The 22874-nt window shown below is 32.1% G+C and overlaps 1 protein-coding gene across 1 annotated transcript in view; it reads left to right on the top strand.

Moving 5' to 3' along the window:
- LOC149084946 (uncharacterized) overlaps positions 1 to 19445 on the top strand; it is a 48952-nt gene extending 29507 nt beyond the window's left edge. The window contains exons 7-8 of the mRNA XM_089232690.1: positions 5468 to 6867; positions 15541 to 19445. Of these exons, the coding sequence (XP_089088816.1) occupies positions 5468 to 6867; positions 15541 to 15711 (1571 nt within the window). The 3' untranslated portion in view covers positions 15712 to 19445. The remainder of the gene's footprint in view (positions 1 to 5467; positions 6868 to 15540) is intronic.
- Positions 19446 to 22874: the final 3429 nt, after the last annotated feature.

Genomic DNA, 22874 nt, shown 5'->3' on the forward strand with positions numbered 1-22874 from the left:
CTGATATTTACTGTTGATCACGTTTTTCCCATGGTTTTTACCACTTTCTGGGAAAAAATATCACTGTTTCTGCTATTATTTAAAAGTTTTATCTACTAATCCTTCATTTTTTCTGAACAAATTCATAATTTTAAGTCACTGTTGTGCAAACACTGAAAACAAAAATTATTATATTCGTCCTACCATCGCAGGGTTAGGTTTTTGCTGGGACAGTGGGAAAAAATAAAAAAACCAGGTAAAAATTGGTAAAAATAGCAAAAAAAAAAAATTTGAAAACAATATTACATTATGGTTGTTATATAATTATCAATCATTATAACTATAATTTTCAACAGTTTTCCACCATTTAATTTTCTTTCATATTTCTATTATTATTGAAGTGGATCAATAATACCAGTACGAGTGATGCCACTGATGCGCTATAGTGCGTCAAATATCCAGAATTTTAGAAAAAGAACACATAAATATTTGGTTCACGCATCCCATGGGATGTGTTCTTTCCTAGTTCCAAAAAGAAAAAAATGGAGTACAGAGAGAAAAAACTTCAACTTTTTCTTCCCTGTTTCTACTGTCCATCATGATTGTGCGACTTAGAAAATTAGTTTTACTACTTTGAAGTACAAATGATTCATTTCACTATATTCACTGTACTGTATTGTATGATAATAAGATGACGAGATATCTAGTGATATCCCTGAATGAGGGGCCCTATACTGAATTTTTTCCCCATGTGGGTTACATATCGGAAATTATGATACCCTCTGGCTACCAGTATTCAAAGACAGTTTCTATACAATATAAATTAGCTTCATTCCTACAAAATTACGAATGCACATTTTTTGAAAAATCTTAAAGGATTGGAACGGCCATTCAAATTGTAAAAAAAAATTCGGTGATGTTGTTGGGGGGAATGAACTTATACAAAAGTCTCATCTTGAATATCCAGTTTTTTCATCTAGCTGCTATATGGTTGTCACGGTTTCCAGTCGCGAAAATGGAGGGTGTGTACACAGAGTCAGCGTTTTGAAGGAAACAAGGATTTCTTTGATAAAAATTTTGGGTCACTAACATTCAAAAAGAATTTTCAATTAACTGATAGTAAAAGAAATTCCCCCCTAAGCAAAATCATTAATTCTGAAAATTTGTTAAGAGTTAAAAATAATTTTAGAATTTAAGATTGATTCATTAGTAAATGTATAAATGTGTGCCATACTTAATTATATTTGTTTTAGATTTATTACATGTGTTAAATTCTCAATGTTAATGAGTTTCTTTGCAAGCTTTCTCTACTAGTAGATAATGAAAGTAAAAGAACCTAGTTACGAGCTTGTAAATTTGCCTCTTTTTTTCAATGAACCTTTGAATTGAAAATGTTTTTAGAAATGAATTATTAATTTTATTCACAGGGATACCAGAAAATGATGGGGGAGAGATTGTTCATTAATTTTTTTTTTTGAGATTGACCCACTTTCACTCGAAAATTACCCAGATTTTGCCAATTACCTGGATCCCAGGATCAGATTAATTAGAGTACTGCGCCATCTCTAATAGTATCAATTGTGGAAGCTTTTCATGTAAATGGTATGTATTTCAAGCAAAACTGTTTAACCCTTTCCGACTCAAAGATAAGAACAAAGGGTAAAAAAGCACAAAAGAGGGAATTTCCTCTCAAGGAAAAACAGAAGACACAAAAGGAAATAAACAATAAATAAAATGAAAATTAGTTTAGGGATTACTTTGAACCAGGGTTGGTAAAAAAAACCTGGCTTTTTAGTTTAAACCGTTTTTTTTAAATAGTTAATAAATTTTTTAATTAATAATTTTTTTTAAATAGTTATAAATTTAACCGTTTGTTTAAATAGTATTAACATTAAAAACAATAATTTTTGAAAAATCATTAAAACTTCTAACAATTAATTAAAATAAAATGTTTATTAATGTAATTAACACAATTCTCATATTAATTTATCAATAAATATTTCTTACATTTTAACAAAAACCATCTTTTGCAATTTAATTTTTTTTTCTGCTTAACTCAATGGATTACTCTGTGTTTGAAACATTTTGGCTAATAATGAACCAATATGATATTTTTCAAGGAAAAAATTATATTTAGGCCACTTTTATTTCATTTTTTGAAAAAAAAACCACTTGGTTAAAACCAAGGTTTTGGTTTAAACTAAACAACCCTGCTTTGAACCTTCTTTATTAGCACTAGATAACAGCACCGCACAAGCCGATCCATGCCTTTGATCTGTGTTTATTTTTTTAAAACCCTTATTTTTCAAAGAAATGGATTCAAACATCAAAGTTTTCGTTTTTTTGTTTTGGATATAAAAAGGATTTCTGGGGAAAAAAATTGTTATTTTGTTGGCCAGACACTAATCTCTCTATTCTGTATAAGTTTTAACTTTTTACATTCAAAAAAGCTTGCCTAAAATAGAGTCCTGAATTCAAGGTTGGGCACACCCACAAAATTAAAATAGTAAGTACAATCTTTACAAAATTATACCTGCGTACTCCTCTAGGTCTCAATAGACCACCTACAAGTTTTATTCGTGAAATTTAGCCTTGAATGGTAGCATGCCAGAAAGGGTTAATCATGGTTTTTAACAAGTTCATTTCCCTTAACAACAATAACAAAAAAATTATACATGCCAAAAAACCTTTTCTTTTCATTCTCAGTTGTCCTTTAGTTCAGTGTTTCTCAACCGCCGGGCTGTGAGAATATATTCATTGCCCTTTCATTTCTCAAAACATTTTCACGAATAATTGCTTTATTTCACTATTATGGGACATATTATTCAAATTTTTCAGTCTAAAGATCATATAAGGGAAAAATGAAAAACCATCCTATAGTTCCAGAACAAAGACTTCGAACTGCAAATTATAGGAATTTGGAGGATCCCACTTTCCCTGTCACACTGAAAATCATTTTTTTTGTTGCAAGGTCCCAAGGAAGGGAAAACATATGTCTCTGCCCCCCCCCCCTCCCTCTCGAAAATAGGATCTTTGATTGTATTTTTTTTCTTTTTGTAATTTTGAGTATCCGTCATCATGAAACCTGAACAATACAGCACGGAAAAAAATTGTTTTTCCGTACTCTCTGTCCCTCTCTCCCGAAAATACCCTACTGCTTCAGGGCTCTCTGTTGACAACCAGATGACCCTGTTGTTTGCATGTTTACTAAGGTGGGTCAAAAAAAATATAATTTGCATTTTCTAAGGGCCACAGCGATAAAAAGGTGTTAAATGGTCTCAAAATAACACTTGCGATTTTTTTTTTTTGCATTCTGATTAGTGTAACTGCCTCCGGATTGATATATATTTTTTGATTTTTTAAATGTAGGTTTCAGTTAGGGTTTCGACTAATTACATTACTTTCTACAAACATAGACAATTTGTCACGTAAGTGTGAGGGGTGAATGGGTGGGTAGAGTGGGGGAGAGTCTAGGAAGACTAATGTGATGCTCATGTTTCCCAGTATATAACTTTGCCTGCAGAACTGAAATTCAAAATATATCCCGTAATTCTCAAAGAAACACTTCACACCCTGAACATTCATTGATCACAATGCTGACAGACTTTGAACCACACATCCGTGAACTAGCAGCCCGCCACATTCAGAAAAATAGACTCCAACTGTTTGAACTTCCTATTGTAAAATTTGATGTATCATCTTACATCGATTTCATTGACTGGCAGTAGAAGAATATATCTGATCCCCCAATATTGAAATCCATACCTGATGAAGACATCCAACTGTTTGTCATCCAAAAATCAGGAGAACTTCCTTTACTGTGCCTGCCATGTCAAACACAAACTGTTGAAAAGGCAGTCAAGACTGTTACAGAAACTTTAGCCACATTGTGCAAAAAATCTGATAGAGAAGGCTTCATGAAAAATCAGTCTAGAAACGCTGTGCCGAAATTCAATAGTAAGAAGGATTTTCATGCTATATATATTTGAAACATGTTGATAATAATATAAATGTCATTTTTGTAAACTTTTTCTTGTAATAAATAAATGTTACTCATGCAATTTGTGTTTGTTTTATAGACACACATTAAATTTTTTTTTAAACCTTACTATAACAACTCATAAAAAAAGTTATTGTTTTTTCCAAGTATGCATTCTTTAAAGTCAATCCGGAGGCAGAAGATGATAACCCATTCTTAAAAAAATTTATATGTGAGCTAAAGGCATCATTTGGCACCCTTTTGTGCTGTGCCGGATAGAAATTAAAAAATAAATTTTTTAACATAGAACTGTGACCCACCCTAATGTTCACTGTTTGCCATTATCAGCACCACAGAAAATGTCCTGAAGACAATAATGCCATGAGAAAACTCAGTATCTCTAGAATTCCAGAATTTTTTTATGGCCATGCGCAGAAATAAAGTTTTTGAAAAATTTTTTTTAGTCGCATGACATGAGGTTTCCTAAAGTCATAATTACTATTTTAACTAAATCAAGTCAATTTATATTAATTTAAAGTTAATTTGAAAATTACACTGATTGCAAAACAAAAAACATGCTAAATTTTTTGAAACTTCATAAATACATCCTATTTAAGTTAACCATCATATGTAAACAAAATATGTGCAATAAGGGTGCGAATTGGAAGAGTCAAAAATGGGTTATAAGAGGAACCACTTTCAGTACAAATGTGAGCAGCAGACTTCTCATATTCATTTTAAGTAGAAAAACACATCCAACAAAACATTCCATTAATTATTTCTTTCTATTTTAAGAAATTAGTGGTAGAATATTTCCTGTGAACTCATACTTGCCAACTACTACGGAATGTTTGTAGTTTCTACATATTTCTTCCATAATGTACGGAATTATGGGGGGAATAGTGAAAACTATGTAAGTCTGTTTTTTTTCAAAAGTATTTGTTTTTGATTGGACATTTCTCTGAATTCTATTAGCCTATCGAGTACAAAATGATGTCACTCAAGGGCCACATCTCCCAAGAATGAATATCGTGCTGAATTTGAAATGAAGTAAAACAACCTTGTTGATAATCACTGTAAAGGTTTACTTTGTTAAGATAGTTACTGAATGTTTGAATGTTTTTTGCACCTGAAAATTTTAACAATTAAGAGTCTTTTTTAATATGCAAGCCACTTTCAGAAAAAATTGACTTACACTGATTGGCTTCTGAGCCTTCCATATGCTGATTTTGGTTATTCAGTGGAACCTTCCATAATAGACATTTTTTTAAATTCTGTCAATGGGCTTCAATGTATTTTAGTACCTAATAAAATATGCTTCATATTAGTAGATAAGATTCTCAGTTCATGGGTGTCTGTTATTGAGAGGTTCCACTGTAGTCGTAATGAAACTATTTTTTTTTTATAAAGAAAGTTTAGTGATAGATGAACCAAATATCCATAAACTAAACTTTTCGTCATTTTTTGATTTGTAGAATTACAAATATTTAATTTTTTTCAATTTTACAGTAGGAAATATAAAAGTCCATGACATACCACATGAACATGAAAATGCTACTGATTATAAGAAAGATGATTCAGTTGAATCTGTGAGTGATGAAGAACCACACCTTGAAATGGTACAAAGTCATGTTCAAGAAAACTGTGATCAGCAATCACCTGAAGTATTGCAGCACCAACCAAAGTCACCTGATGCATTAGTATGCCAAACACATACATCTGAGAACTTGGAATGCCAACCACAATCTCCTGAACTTTCCGAACCAAGAAAATCGAACGATGGCTCTGTTGGTCAAACAGAGTCTAAAGAAGAATTGGATGATCCTCTGCAATCTTCTAATGAAATAAGATGTGGACCTCGATCTCCTGTTTGTACTGATCTTCAGTTTCAATCTTCCAGTACCTCTGAATACATGCCACAATCTGATGACAATTTCATGCCTCGCCCTCAATCTCCTACACATTTCAAATTTCAGCCACAATCTCCTGAAACCTCACATATACCTCATTCCACAGACTATTCATGTCAGTTACCATCTTCTGATGATTCGTCACATGATCCATGCTCGCCAGGTGTTGTGATATGTCAATCAAGATCTTCAGATGAATCAAACAATCATTTAGATCTTTCTAGCAATTTAAATAATCAACCACATACATCCAATGAGCAGTCACAGTCTAGTGATTTGAAAGAGGAATCTTATCACGATGATCTGAAATCTCATCCACATTCATTATGTTTACCCCAATCATCTGATGATACACCTCACACCCATATTACCAGCGATACAGTAAATCAGTTACAATCTGATAATGATGTCACATGTCAGCGAATGTCTCAAAATAGTTTGATAGTTCAGCCACCAATTGATAATGTAAAATGTCAAGTAAAATCTGAAAATATAGAGAATAATTCAGTACCTGCAGATAATTATGAAAATAGTTCAACATCTATTGATAAACCCTTGGAGCCAACAAGATCTGATGAAACATTAATACATCAATCAAACTCACCTGGAAATGCGTGTACATCTCAATGTTCTGACAATTCAATACCCAAGCCTTCTCTTAGTGATGAATCAAGTTTACGGTCTGAGAATTCTGAAAGTCATGACTTTTCTGTCGATAAATCTGCTAGTTTATTGCAATCTGGAAACAGTTCCTTAAATCAGCCCCAGTCACCAGTTTATTCTGATAGTCATCCACAGCTTTGCTATTCTTCAGAGCATGCACAATCCCCTTATTCTGCTGATCATGCATTGCCAACTTATTCTGGAGATCAATCGTCACATTCTTCTATTTGCTCTGAAAATCATGAGCAATCTAATAATAATTTTATTAGACAACTTCCTGAAAATGTATATCAAAATCACATGCAACCTGATTCAATTGCTGAAACTGCTATGGAAGTAAGTATACTATTAAGCTGTAATACCAGTTTTAAATGCCTTTCAATCACCATGTCACTTAAATTTTATGTTTTTGTAAAAGGTGGTGATACAGTGTTTTGATTATATAAAAATGTGATTGAGATTGTCATAAACAATTTTAGTTTCTCAGCTGGTACTAGCAAGTTGGCTGATTAAATATAAATAATTGCATGAAACAAAAATTTGAAAAACTGCTCACAATTAAGTTTTCTTTTTTGGAGATACAGCTTTTTTTATATACAGGGTGGCACTTATTGTACTTGAATTGACAATCATGCCTAAATCGCACATATACACAAGTAGTATACCTACATCTGTCGAGAGCTGAAAATTAGACAATTAGTTTATCATGGACTGTGAGCCAGTGCAGATGGGGATTGCTTGCAAATCTTTTACATGAAAAAGCTTTGTACAAGGTAAAAAAATTTTGGTATGTGTGAAATAATGTTGATCCATACCTTTTTAGGATAATGCTGAATATGCAATAACTATGAATGTGACCACTAATCAGGGTTGGTAAAAAACCCGATTTTTAAAAAAAAACCCAAAAAACCGGGTTTTTTGGTTTAAACCAGGTTTTTTTGGTTTAAACCAGTTTTTTTGGTTTGAACCGGTTTTTTGTTTTAAATAGTATTAACATTAAAAACAATGAAATTTCTGAAAAATCATTCAAACTTCCAATAATTAACTAAAATAAAATGTTTATTAATGTAATTAACACTATTCCCATGCTAATTAATCAATAAATATTTATTACATTTTAACAAAAACCAACTTTTGCAATTTAATTATTTTTTGCTTAACTCAATGGATTACTGTGTGTTTGAAAATTCTTTTAATGTTATTATTAATTATATAATATATAAAGGTTTTTCTCCAGTTACTTTCAGTATACTTAATTAGGAAGCTATTTTGCAAAAAGTAATAAAAATTAGGTGAATATAATGTATTTAATGAAGCATAATTAATGCAGATTAATTAGCAATTATATACAGGGTGATTATAACTAAGGTTCTGATTTCAAAACACTGTAAAAAAAGAACGATTGTCAGAATGACTTGAAAATTGACATGAATATTCCTGAAAAAATTCAATTTTATTTGATAAAGGGAAAAAATACTTAAAAATGTAAAATTAATGACATCAAACATGGGGGAAATTTTCTTGCAGAATGGAAACGATAGCCAGTCATGGCAGAATGATACCTTAATTATAGTATTTCACAATTTCATAATTCATGGAAACATCACAAAAAACGAAGTAATTGAACAAATAACTACAACTTCCTTAAGAAATGTTAAATATGTTGTCCACCGCGTGTTCTGGCTATGAGGTTGAAAGCACAAAAATTCTTGTTCAACAACAGAATCTGAGTATGCCATGGTCATAATGTGGATGTGCTTTCAATTCAGCTTTATTAAACCAAACGTGCTCCCCCCCCCCCCCCCGTTAATATTCCTGAGGAACTTCTAACATAATATAGGGAATGTGCTGGAGATTGCAATTCACCAAAGTTTGCAATCTGACCACTGTTTATAATATTTTGAGGTACCCCCACAGCCAGAAGTTGCAAGGGTTAAGGTGCATCCTCTCAAAATGGGTCTTAAGCAGCTGCTTTGCTGGTATTGCAATGTGCATCTTGATAGAAGTTCTATCCACACACTGATGCTGTGGAAGTGCCGAAATGATGTGGTTGCACAAAATAGATTACACTGCTGGCCAAGTACAGCATCATCTACTTGCACATTTTGCACTTTTTTCTTTTGCGAAAGAAACTTCCATTGCTTCAGGAGTATCCATGCAAGTTTTCAAGTCATTCTGATCAGTATTTATTGTATAGTTTTGGAGAATCAAAACTTAAATTATAATCACCCTGTATATAGCTGATTATTGTTCATAAATCTGTTACTACTATACAGTAGAACCTTGATTAACTGGGCTTAACAGTGTGTGTGTGAAAGTATAAAAAAAACAACTATTGAATGTTAAGACTGGGAGATATACAGTAGGAGATGTGCAACTTCTTATGGGAAAGAAAATGAAAATCTGAGGTAATGTAACTACTAGTACACTAGTCTTTGTCCTTTAAGGACAGCTGGTGTCTTTATTGGATTATAGGACCACCTGCCCCTAGCATGATAATGTCACTACTATAGCTGCTTCTTTGTGAAGGGAAAAAGAAACCCTGTGAGATAATACACCACTACATTTAGATGTGTGATGCAATCCTTATTCATGAATTTGCTAAAGATAGAGCATCAGAACATAGCCAAAGGTTAGAAAATGTAAGAATGACAAATTTTGACTTTTATATATAACTTTAAATAACTAAGATACTTCATATGAAAAATATATATATATTCTGGCCACTTTTATGAGACTTTTTGAAAAAAACCACTTATAAAATCTTGTCATTTAAAGATATACCATCAGAATGTACCCCAAGGATATAAAATGTGGTAAAAATGAAACATTTTGGCTAATAATGAACGAATATGATATTTTTCAAGGAAAAAAATGATATTTAGACAACTTTTATTTGATTTTTTTAAAAAAACCACTTGGTTAAAACCAAGGTTTAAACCATGGTTTAAACCGAACAACCCTGCCACTAATGTGAAAAAAATTATACAGAATTTATTCATCCCTAAATTGTGAGATTATATTGATTGATCTTCATTTAGTTTCAATAGGATGACTCAAACTTTTTAAAATCGTCGGATTTCCAACCGTGGTGATTTGACTTGGTCATTCCATTCCTCAGATTAAATAGCTATAGATATCCTCTAGAATTTCTTGAAGAAGGCCTTTGTTTGATGTGCCTCATGGATGCTTCCCTGCAGGACATCAGCCCAGGACGGTAGCCCAGGTTGATAAGATAATCACCTACTATACCAAAATGTATTAAGAAGTGCCACGAGTTCAATACCCGATTAATCCTCGTCAAAATCTTTCCCAATGAAGAAGGTACAACAGGAACTTCTCCCATGGAGAGGTTAGTGCACCAACCTTAGACATACAAAAAAAGGTCCAATGCTGCCATTCGGAATCAAAACTTTAGGTCCTGATCTTTTTAATCTTTTTATATAAAAATAGTATATAAATAATTCTAGTATATAAAAAATGAACATGATGCAAATAAAGATCAAAATTGTTGCTTTCCTGCATCACAATAAATAGTGCAACTCAACAGAGGTAATTTATAGGGCATTATTTTAAAATTGTGATGTTTATATCATCCATATAATTTCATAGCTGCCAAGTCTCCCGAATTTTCCGGGAGTCTTCCGAATTTTAGCTTCGTCTCTCGACATCCGGAAAAGTTCTTAATTGTCACAAATTTTTACAAAAATCACAAAAAATCCCTAATTGTCCCTAAAAATTCCCTACTCCATTTAAAAAGAATCCCAGCTTCTGAAAACAATCGCTAAGGAATTTCTTGTGGGACAAAGTCTTTTGCCTCTGTTTTTCCGCCTCTTGAAATGACGTCACACATCGTAAATGGGGAAATTCCTTTTTTAAGGAAGTTTATTAACCCTCTGATGGTAACAAGAAAAGTTGTTTGTCTTATCGTGCAGGGAAATAGCTTAGCAGCCAGTAGTCCTGGATAACAATTGAAGATTATAGTGACGTGCATGTGGTCAAAACTTTCTCTTTTGTTGAAGTTACGTACGTGCGATAGCAAAACATATGAATACTGATAAGCAAAAAATATTTAATCAATTTTAAAGATACTTACTCCGATGAATTTCCTTTCATTAAATGTTCCAGAAAAAGGCGGACTTTTTCTTTTTGTACAAGTTGTGTTAGACATAAACATTGGTCATGGTGGAAAGGAGGGGTAGGAACTTTATGCCGCACTGCGCCAAAATTAACATCTTGCACCATCCTGCTCCAATAGTGTATTTTAGCATTTTTCTGCGCCAAATAGCCTTAGTTAGCCAATTAACAGAAAATGTTGCCTTGGTATGCCTAGAATTTCAGAAAGGGCACTCTTCAGCACTACCTCCTCCCATCTTCTGTAGTCATGCTATCTCGTGACCTTAAAAAAGTGTGGTCTGTTGGAAAGTAGTTTGACTACACTGTAAAGTAGTATTGGGAAAAAACTTGTGGGCTAATCATGAGTGCTTTTCATGTTTTGTAAGCACTAGAGATATTTTTACATTTGAACGAAAGTTTTTGATCAAAAAATTTTTTAATTTTTATTCACCCTTCGCAACTTCACCCCAAGACAGTTTATTATTTTTTTTAAAGTGACGAACCGATAATCCATCTGGTCTCGTTGAAAGAATAGCCAGAAATCCAGAAAAGTTTGCGAAATTAAAGAGAAGGTAGCAGATTTTTTTCTATGAATCAATTTCCGAGTTTTCCTGGCAAGTTCTTGCGCTTGACCCCAAAAATTGGATTGGAATAACTGCAGCCCCTAATTTAAAATATCGGCCCTCTCACATCGACTTTCCATCGCGAAACCCCAATAATAACCGTGATCATGCAGCTGAAGATGATTTGCAATGCAGCTGTCTTTCAGCTTTAAAGCGCAAATGTGAGTCAGTTTCCGTTTTAAAAAAAAAGAAAAATAATCGCCACTGCAAAACAGCAGAAATTACTCTAGTCGATCGTCATTATGTCAAATCCCCATGTTTCATGAAGAAAAATTTCATTCTGCGAGTGAACAAGCAAGTCAACAGAATTACAAATACTAATTTAGCAACTTTGCTGAATAATGAGTGTTGAACCGCCAATTTCGCCAAATAACGAGTGCCGAATCGCCAAACATTGTGTTGAAATCTTCCAAAATTCTCCCCCATTTTGCAACGATTTCTTTCAGAGTATAAAAAAATTGAAAACTTAGAGAAAATTTTTAGCCTATTTAAACTGCTACTGTTCCAATCAGCAAATAGTGCCCTCAGTAAGCAAAAAGTATGTATGTGCGTCTTAAATAGACTAGTGTAAAAAATTTTATGACAGCCGCTCTTTCAAACAAGGTGTAAAAAGCCTGAAATACCAAAAACAAAAAATCAAGCTGATGAAAAGATGTTTGATAACAAAAGACAGTGCAGTTGTTTTATTTTGAAAAAGTGTGGGGGTAACTAAAATATTCTTGTAAGTCAATTTTGCTGCTCCAATTTATAAATATCTGCTCCAAAACTGCTCCGAATCCTATATTATGCTGCTCCAAAACTACTCTGAATCCTATATTTTGCTGCTCTAAAACTGCTCCGAAATGGACTTTGTCACTTCCCACCCTTTTGTGGAAAGACTGACATCACCCATGTGAAATCAAAAAACATCAAGCGTCACAAAAAGTCAGTGTTCTTTAAAAATTGACGTTTTTTTTCTTCATTTTCCAATGATTTTGGGGTCATTCACGCAGAATGTTCTTCACATCGTTTCTGATTGAACACAATATTTTTTTACATCACCACTGAAGTTTTGGCCTCTAATTTCACTTGTTTTTTGCATAGGGATTTTATTCCCAAGGGTTTAATTTCCATGTATGTAAAATCCCTATTTTATTTGACTTCAATTTTTGAGTAGGGATTTTATTCCCTGTGCTTTAACTTTTATGTGTGGAAAATCCCTTTTGTATTTATTAGGGAATGGTTTTAGTGTAAATGTACGGGTCCGCACAAAATCTCCCTAATTTTTATTTTCAAAACTTGGCAGCTATGTAATTTTATTTGTATTTATTGCCCATGTGTGTACATTCATTGTATAGCCACATATAAATTAATTACAGTCACACGCCTTCTTTACATTCTTATTTGAAGTGGGTGGATACAATATGCACCACAAATTGTTTGACATGAGATTGAGAGCAATGTGTTGGATAGAATCATGGTTGTGAGAGATTACACAGTGGTTCATGTTGAACAGAAAATTTTCTGATTGGACAGGTGTCACAAGTGAAATCCCTGAAGAAAGTGGCCTTAGTCCCATACTTCTTCCACTTTTTATCGACAAACTCAACCAGGGTATTGATGGGATTATTAGCAAATTCGCAGCTGATGTGAAGCTAATGGGGGTAGTCAGAAATCCAAGCGATAGGGAGATGCTCCAGATGAACTTGAATATGATTGCAGCATGGGCTAATGAGTGTAGCATGACTTTTAGCATTGACAACTGCATGGTCTGTCATTTTGGCTTGAACAACCCAAATTTCACTTACGAGTTGAATGATATTACTATCCTGAATGCAACTAGGGTCACAGATTTGAGAATTCTCATTGATGAGCGGTTTAGGTTTTCTGAACATTGTTCAGCGGTGATCAAAAAAGCAAATAGAATGCTTGATTTCATTCTTGAAAAGGTCTCTTCGTATTCAGTTAAAGTGATCCTTTCACTTTTCCATGGCTTAGTTCATCCTGAATTGGAGTGCAGTATGGTTTCAGTGACCATACTTACAGAGGGATGTAGACTTGGTTGAAAAGGTGCAGAGAAGAGCTATGCATGCTCTTGTTGGCACACAAGGCTTAAGCTATGAAGCTAGACTTGATGTTTCGAATGTGTTTACATTGGAAGAATGCAGGTGTTGAGGGGATATGGTTCAAGTGTTTAAAATTTTGGATAAGATGGATCCATGAATTATTAATACACCATTAATCAACTGCTTTGACAAGCGGACACCAGTATCGATTAGAAAGTAGTATCAAATCTAACATCTAAGGGCAACTTCAGGTTGTTGTGTGTCGCAGGGAATTTTTCTCTAATAGGGTTGTGAATAAAGGAAATATCTTACCTCTGGAGGTCATGAATTCTAACACAATTGATATGTTTAAAAAGAAATATGCTGCTTATAATGGGAGAAATCGAGAAGCTATCCCTACTTAGATAAGACAACCACAGTTTTTTATGAGTAGTGTATTATTTACTAATAGTTTTTTTCGTGATGATTGCTCTTATATTTTTTGCTGTATTTTAGATATATTTGACGTCCATATTTTTCATGGGCATCTTTTTTCAGCCAACTCGTAGGGCAATATGCCTGTTGCAGCCTTTGTATTAAGATTTCTGTGATGGCTGTGATATCTAAATTTTCAACTGTCATCATAGTTGAAATATTTCAATATAAATCAAAATATTTTTACAAAGTATCTTTGATAAAACTTTACAAAATATTACTTTTATTTCTGATATTTATCAAAGTATATTTGATTTACCCTAGGGTATATACAGGATCTCTCTTTTTGACAGAGATACAGTGAATAGGGTTTGACAAATCATGTATGTTAAATCTCCATGGCGATAAAGTATCAGCATTGGCACCTGGAATTGTCTATGTGTGATGAGTAAATTGGCATCTGAGAGCAACACAAAATTTTTGGAATTTGTGAAACAGTTTGCACCACCATGGGAAAAGTCATCAAATCCCAGAAAAGCTTAAACAAATTATTTTGACCATTCTCAAAAAAAAATGTGTGGCTCTTAAAAAATTTAGCTTGTGCCTAATTTTTTTACACAAGCTCTGGAGTGAACTTTTCCCAAAAAATCTTTGATCTAGAGTTCTTAACTAGTAGCAGTTAAGAGTAACTTAATAGCAGCATTTTTATATGAAAAATAGATTAAATCGGCAAATAATCTTAATATTTTAATATTTTTTATCATCTTAGGTCGTATTCCTCCTTTTACTTGTCTGTCACTGAGTTTACCATGCGATATTGTGATACGAAGCTATCAAATCAAGATTAACCAATGCATTGGGTTTGTTAAAGACATTATAGTGAAGTCAATCTATTCGAACTATTCTGGGTCCGTGAGTCCTCAGTGAGAAGAACATCACTTGCTGTTGATAGTCTTATGCAATAAATCTGAAGATAACTGTAACTGAAACATCAAGTGATTTTCTCAAACTATGGACCAATAGCCCCAAAGTTCTATGCACTGCATATAATTTTTTTTTACCGTAATATTAGCTTTCAAATATTTTTTCACATCAAATTGTTGCAAAACTACATTGAAAATAGCATTTCACAGAAACACCCTGGCACGGGTTGGGAGAAATAAAAATTCAAAATTTAAAAAGTTAAGGAAAAAATAAAATCTTTCATAAATTGATTTGAAATACAAAGAAAATGGGAAAAAATCCAGTGTATAAAATTCCAGTGAGCACTACAAAGAATTGTGCCAACAATCAGCAATTGGGTTTCCCTTTAATCCCAATACACCCATAGTGAATAAAACATGTTTCCAATCAATGGTTTCAGTATAAGAAATGATAAAGATGCAAACGAAAGTGTGCGAAATTTGTTAAATCCAATTCTCAAATTTGAAAATACAGTAGAACCTTGTTATATGCCACAGAGGGGGGGGGAAGAGCATGGTTTACCCCTGCATCATTATGTAACTGCAGTGTAACAATAATAAACTTTTAATTCAGTAAAATAGCAAGGGACGATGGTACTTGTGATTACATCTGCTTCTGTAGTATATTCAGGCATGTATAACAGGGGATCCCCTACTGAATGAATGAACGGCAGAACTTTGCCACTGGACTTATCCCGTTGCCGAGATCTCTTCCAGCCCAGCTTTGTGGCAGAGACTGGAACAATGCAGGCAGAGCCCAATGGGGATCCCCTACTGTACTTAACCTAGTATTCTGGGTAAAACTATTGAATGTGAGTTTTACTTTTTTATTTCCATGTTTTTGTGCAGGAAAATGAAGTGGAAAGTGGTATATGTGGAAGTACAAGGAGCTCTACTAATGAAACCCAAGAGCAAGAAATGATGGATGTTGAATACACAGTCGTGAAAAATGAAAACCATAGTTTTGTTCAAAACAATTGTGATCTGGTAAATGAAGCTGAAGCTATGGAAGAAGGCTGAAATTGACAATTGTAATAGAATGAATGTATCACTTTCTGCGACTGAATTTTGCAAGATTTGATGGTGTTTAAAATGCATTCTCACTATGGAAGATAATTGATTTGATGATTTTCTACCATTTATATAATTTGGTTAGATCCTTTTTGTGTCTCAGGTAAGGCTGAGGGAAAGGAAACAATGTAATGGGATGATCACTGCAAGAAAATAATGTTGAAATTAATCAGAAGTTTTTAATAATTTAAATAGTTAAGTCATTTTGCTTTGTATTTTGCATTCAGGGTTAAAAAAAAAATCAATAAAACTTATCTGACAAGGGTTTTTTCAGGCTGGGAGGCATTTCACACAAATATGGAGAACCATTCGTCTGAAATGTAATTTTCCTAAAGTTTTTTTTATGATATAATTTTGACAAATATAACTATTAAAGGGTATTTTAATTTTTTGGTTAGTCGATTTCGAGACTTCCATTTCTGACAGCGAGTAAGTAATGCTTCACCATCTATTCTGATGGACTTGTCATGGGTCTTTAGTTTTTTTGTACAAAACATTTTCAGGCTGTGGGAAGAAATTGAAGGTAACTTATGATTATTTTTATAAAAAAAATTGGCAATGTTTGAAATGTTAATAAAAGCTAATAGTGAAACTAATGTAGCAATAGAATATAAAATGGGTGTTTTTAAATATGAGAGGAGAGATTTCTAATTTACAATTATGGTCAGCACTGCATTTTTTTAGAACATTTGAATTACATATTGTTTTGGCCAAAATTACTTAGGCTAGCTGTTACATAATAGATACAATGTTTGAAGGCTAAAATTATTTATAAACCATATTGAAATTGAGTTGGAAATCATGGAGTTTTTGTGTATATCGCTATAATTTTTAGGGTATGAATTGGGCTTACATATAAAAGGATATTTCAACATCTATTTTTTTAATTGTGTAATTAGTGTGTACAACTCATTAGAATGGAGAATAACTGGCATTGACACTTATTGGAAATATGGTAGAACTTGTTTAAGCTTTTTGAGAAAAGGAATGTGTTTAAGGTAGAAACATGGGAAAATACTCGCATTAGTAAAGGAGCCAGTAAAATTCAATTCACAAATTTTGCATCAAAAAAGCTATGAATTTAATGAAATCTCAAAGCTTTTTATCAAAAATATATTTGTAGTTTCAAAGAAACCGGGTCCTAACCCCACCGTCACCACAGTGGTGGTCGGCTGAAGTTGGTTTTCTGTGGTTCCCAACTTCAAGGTGCGAATGCGAGCCGATCTCCCCTTCAAAAAGTCTCGCCACAGAGAGCACCAGACCTACAAACAGTACAAATGTAATTCAATCATAACACATCACTCACTTCACTTCTGCATAGATGGCAGCACTGAAAAGTCAAACACTATACTACATATGCATTCAGACCATTAGGTACACACACAGATACACTTCCGGCACAACTCACTAGGTAGTAAATTGCCCATGGCGATAGACCTGAGTTGTGCTCGGTTAAAAAAAAAAAAAGAAGTTTCAAAGAAACATTCCGCATTGTATAAGCAAACATGCCAGTGTTGTATGTTTCTAGAATTATATCATTGCAGAAATTTTTTTACACATAGAGAACCAAGGTTTTAAATTTCAAAAAAGTGAATGTAAAAATATTTTTTTTGTCCAAGAAATCTCATGAGTAATAGTAAAAATAAAGTGTGATTTTTGTATTCAGAGTAAAATGAGTCTTGAATTTTTAATTTATGTTTAACAGTGCTAAAATTCTGTTTCAATAAATACAGATGTTGCTTCCTTTATGTGAGTAATTAGTTCAACAACATAATTGCATAAAGTGAGTTGAGTTGTATAAGGCGAAATAAAGGTTTCTTCAGAAGAATAAAAATAGTAAAACAGCACCTAGTAGCAAAAGAAATTTTTGCTGGGAATAACTTCTCCAGAATGCAGCCTTGCTAAAGATACAGTGGTGGAAAAATCATAACCTTGTAGTAGCTTATATTTGAGAGAGAGACTGAGACAAATGGTGGTATATGCAAACATCTTCAACTTGTTACTTGTGAGCACTGCGATGCTTGCTAAAGCACTTAAGCATGTTATATGATTGTGCGGATTTCGTGCCTGAAAAGTTTTGATTGAAACCTTAATTATACTATTAAGGAATTTATATTACGTTGGTCTTAGTTTAAGCATTTGTCAGAATTGCCATATGGGTGCTCTTCTGATGCCAGGCGTAAATGGTGGTGATGATTTAAAGAAGGTTCTCTTATGAAGATCTCTCTCACAGCTGATGACAAATGACTGAAAGCTTACTTATGTGTATGGAGGTATTCATATGTCTTCACATCAAAGTCTGAATGAGGTCCTTTTTTTCACATTTTAATGTCCAGCTTTTTTTTTCAATGAGTTTATTTTGGTTATTTTCAAAAATTTGAATTTTATCTCTAATTTTTTTTTCTTTCTAGAACATCCTTCTCATTTATTTCAAATGTCACTGCATTTTGTTCTAATCACTCTTTTTTTAAAATAATAATGTGATCCTTGCATATTCCCAACAGACCCAGTATGATCTGCCCAGGGAATTTGTTAGTGTTAGTTACATCCATGCCTGAACTGAGATTTGAACCTAGACCTGCACAGTTGGAGACTAGCTCCCCAACCACTTGACTGTCAGGGGGCAGAGAAATTTTGAAAAATTAAAATACAATTACAGTGTATTTTAATTTTTTGAATGGCTAGCAAGTTGGAATTTGTTGTGAAAAATTCAGTTTGGTGTAGCTAAACATTGCCAAAAAAATTGAGCAATAAATGAGATTCCTTGTTTTTGTTGAAGTGTCTACCTCAGCTATTTGTATGATTTGAAATGCATAATATAGAATTTTAAAGGATTGATATCAATCTCTAAAGTATGCTAAATAATATACAGTATCAAAAAATGAGGCAGGCAGAATAAGATATTTTTGTATTACAGAAAAATATTTTAATTTTTCGAAGTACTTCCAAGTTGGAAGCAAAAATTAATTTTCTTTGTAATGTTTAAACGTTATAGTCAAAATTTTCAAAACATTTTTTTGGATATTTTCAAAACATTTTTTTGGATATTTTCAAAACATTTTTTTGAAATTTCATTTATTTAGTGAAAATAAAGTAATGAAATTTCAGCTTGGAATAGCGCTGAAATGTCTGATATGGTCATTGAACAATTGGTTTTTTTTGCAAACACTCTTTTAAAAAATTTATATGAAAGTATTGTTCAGTTTTATTTAATGTGTCTCTTACATTATGCATGCTATGAATTTCAGAGCTTTGTGTATACAATTTTTTCTAATGTGAAGATGATAAATAGATGCAATAAAATTTATTCAGTTGTGTATAAATTACAATAAAACTTATTTTTCTTTTCATTGTGCAAGCATTGAATGAAATTTTATCCTTTTCCAAATTTTCATTTCAAACCAAAGAGTGTGGATTATGCAGACAATAAAGCTGGTGAATGCCTGGACCAGTATCATTTTCAGTCTTCCCCCCCCCCCCTTTTTTCTTTCTTATGCAGTATTAAATACTAAAAAATAAAAATAATCAATAAATACATGTTTCTTAATATATTTGTCATTGTGTTTTGTGAATTCACATGGAAAACTCCAAGTGATTGTATATTTTCATAGTCTTCGTTATTTTCATATATTGTATATGTATGTTTGTATGAAGGAACTGAATAAACTGTGCTTGTTTTATTTAATTCATTTGATCTTAAATTTCAACTTTTTTCTTAGACCATACATGTGTGATAATTTATACTGAGTTTCATATATTCAGTCAACCCCCAGAAATAAGTGACATTAAATTGTGAAAAATATTTGTCACAACTCGTAACTGGTACGATATGTGATAAAACTTCAAGTTTAATACTAAGAATCTACTCACCCATGTTTTAAAGCAAAGGATTATTTACTGAATCATAAAACTTTATTATATAAGAGACGAAAAATTCATTTTTTTTTAGATGGTTTAATTTGCGATAAATTTAAATTTTAAAGAATTATCGCAACAGTCATATTTTTCAGCTTCAAAATGCATTTCCAGGTTTTCATGTTACTACTTTCCTATTTGGTTCAAATCTTTTTGAGGTAGAATTATTTTCTGGCACTGAAGAAATAATTTCACCATTTGTTTGTTCTGCTTTGTTTTTTATCTTATCACTGACAACATAATTAAATTTTTTGTTCAAACAAACCTTCAGCCAAGTTCCATTTTTCTAGTTTTAATCAAAAGCCTTTACCAAAGGAAATTTATTTTTTCCACAATCATCTCAAGTTCATTTAAAAGTCCTGCATGTTTCCAACTATTGTGAGCTATTCATTTTGTCAGAATGCAATGAATCATGAAAACATTTATAATGGATGTATTATACACATAAATTATGTACTTGATTAAACTATTGAAAATGACTACCCTTATGAAATTGGTTTGTCCATCAGTATGGATCCTATAGGATCCCTTGATGGAGTTTTTTGTTTGATTTATGTTTTGTAACAATAATGACAATAAAATTGAAATTTGCACACAATTTTCTTTAGTCAGCCATAAATCAAACAAATCGGTTTGGATAACATGAGATTTGTCAAGAGGACATTGATAAATCTAGATATGTTTTATTCGAACTATAATCAAAGGAAATTGTTTTTTTAACCTCGGAAGAGACAGGGCAACAACTTTCTAATTGGGTTTTTTAGGACGGTGACCAAATAAAAAATTAATTATTTTAATAACTACAACCCCTTGCAATATGAATGATGTATCAAAGGTCTACACATTATTTGGATACTTTTTCTAATTGGAAGTATGCCTCTGGGATCAATGGTTTACCAGTAATTTTCAGCTGAGGGACTTCACCCTGTATACTGCTTGAATTCGTTGGTTTTCACCCACCTATTGTGTCTTGGAACAATCACTAAGTAAATTGGACTACGTAATTTTACCCATGTATATATTTTATTGTAATGAGAATGTTGAAAATTGATTGCAAATTTAAAATAGTTCTGTTTTGTGATATCTGCATTTGTGACAACTATTTTGCATTGCTCCGTATTTAAATTTTTAATAACGATACTTAAAAATTTGAATAAATTATATTCATTTCAATATATTTAATTCAAATTATCACCATTTCTGAAAAAATATGTAAAAATTAGTGTTAGTGTTCCATTACTGGGAATAAAAGTGTTATTTACATTCTAATCAGAAATCATGCAATTTAATGTAGAAATGCATAAGCTTATTAGATATTGCTCATTTGTGCTTGTTTGAATTCTTTTATTGCAGTGTTTAAATTGTTAATAATCTTTTTTGATGATGAACAAAATCAAGCTTCTATCAATTTGTTTTATCAAAACGAGGAGATATTATTTATTTTTAAGTTGTGTTAAAAATGCAAAAAGTACAATCACACTGCCGTTTGATAGTGTAGTGTAATTTTCACATTCATTGAATGTAGTTGTGTTCACATGATGATCAAGACTTTCAGAACGATTTAGACTACTTCATTCAAAGTCATATAAAAGGAATTCAACTCACTATTTTCTTTTCTACTTATATTGTTCAAAGTATCAAGTAACTTTCTTTCATTAGTCTAAAAAAATTAAACAATATATATTTATTTTGTTTCTTAAAGAATGTGTTTTAAAGAATGTCTTGGAAGAAGCAATGTATGTAACCATTTGATGCAATGAGGAAAAACTTTGCAAAATGTGTTCCTCACTTTTCCTGTAAGAATCAGAAAATCAATTGTTTGGAAGTGAACTGAAAGATCAACAGGAACTGATACAGACTCTGTCCAAAATCACTGCGGGATTTGAATTATGGTGTGGGTATGTCACTAACAGTTTCTTCTTTTTCCCCTCTAGAGGGAAAAAAGAAGTTGATACAAAAATATTGTTTTTAATTTGCTACTGAAATATCAAATTAAATTACAGGTTCATAAAAAAAATCGAACCGACTTTATAAACCTTTCTTCAATGATGCTACTTAACAAACTGGTATGTAATGCACTCATTAATTGGCAGCAGATAGAAATAGCATCCTTTCTTCTCTTCGGTAATTCATACAAAGGAATCATGATAACTAATTAACACCAAAATACTTGTTATTTCATTTAGAAAAATGACCAAAATTAGTTTTGTTCATTCATAAAGTTTCTAAAGTTTCTAAGAAACTTTCTGAATTAACTAATATACACAAATGTATCTGTTCACAAGCAGGACCGATGTAGAAAAATCTTTATATATGCTTAGTATGTACCTTTGAGCTTTGCATTTTATATTTTAATTTTTGAAGCTGTTGAGTTGTGTTTAGGGGTGAAAGAAGCATTTTGATATAAAATTTCACACACATATAGTTGAGGTTTCTAATTTTTTTAGTATTGATATTTGTTTTTTTTACATTATTCCTTCTGTGTGTCATGTACATCCTTGTTTGAGTCAAAATGTGGAATGAGATTGGTATATAACAATGATAATTTAAAAACAAAATTGAATATCAAAATTATTTTCAAACTCTAAAGTTTATATGCTCTTACATGTAATTTCTTGTAAAACCACCATGTACTCATATCTGAGTTTTTCATACATTTGGATTTTTTTTGAATTTCAGTGTAATAAAAAACTGCTGATAAATAAAATTAGAATAAAATTTTTGTTTGATAGAGCTATAAAAAAAAAGCAAGTTTTTTCATTAAAGTGTATATAAGTTATGTATTGAGTATATATACACCATATAGTGTATATATTTATCATCAGGATTTTTACTGTTTCAATATTAACTGATATTTGAAGCAAAACAAATTTATATGTATATACAGAGTGCATAGAAAATAGGTGCTATGACATTTTACTGGCAAACCATTGATCCTAGAGGTGTACTTCCAATTAGAAAAAGTTTCCAAATAACGTGCATTACTTAGATATGCCATTCATGTTTGAAGGGGCTGTATAGTTATTAAAATAAAAAAATTAACTCTTTATACAGTCCCTGTGTGCCCCAAAACCCAATTAGAAAGTTGTTGCTATGTCTCTCCTGGTGCCAACAAAAAAACTCCATGTTTCTAAGTGCAATATTCACTGAGATATTCAAATTTAAAGAATGGAGGAAAGTTGGGAAAAAACCGTTTT

The sequence above is a fragment of the Pholcus phalangioides genome, unplaced genomic scaffold (genome assembly GCF_987345545.1).
Source record: "Pholcus phalangioides strain wild (caught in Gottingen) unplaced genomic scaffold, Ppha-v1.0 ptg000007l_1, whole genome shotgun sequence".
In the NCBI taxonomy this organism is placed as follows: domain Eukaryota; kingdom Metazoa; phylum Arthropoda; class Arachnida; order Araneae; family Pholcidae; genus Pholcus; species Pholcus phalangioides.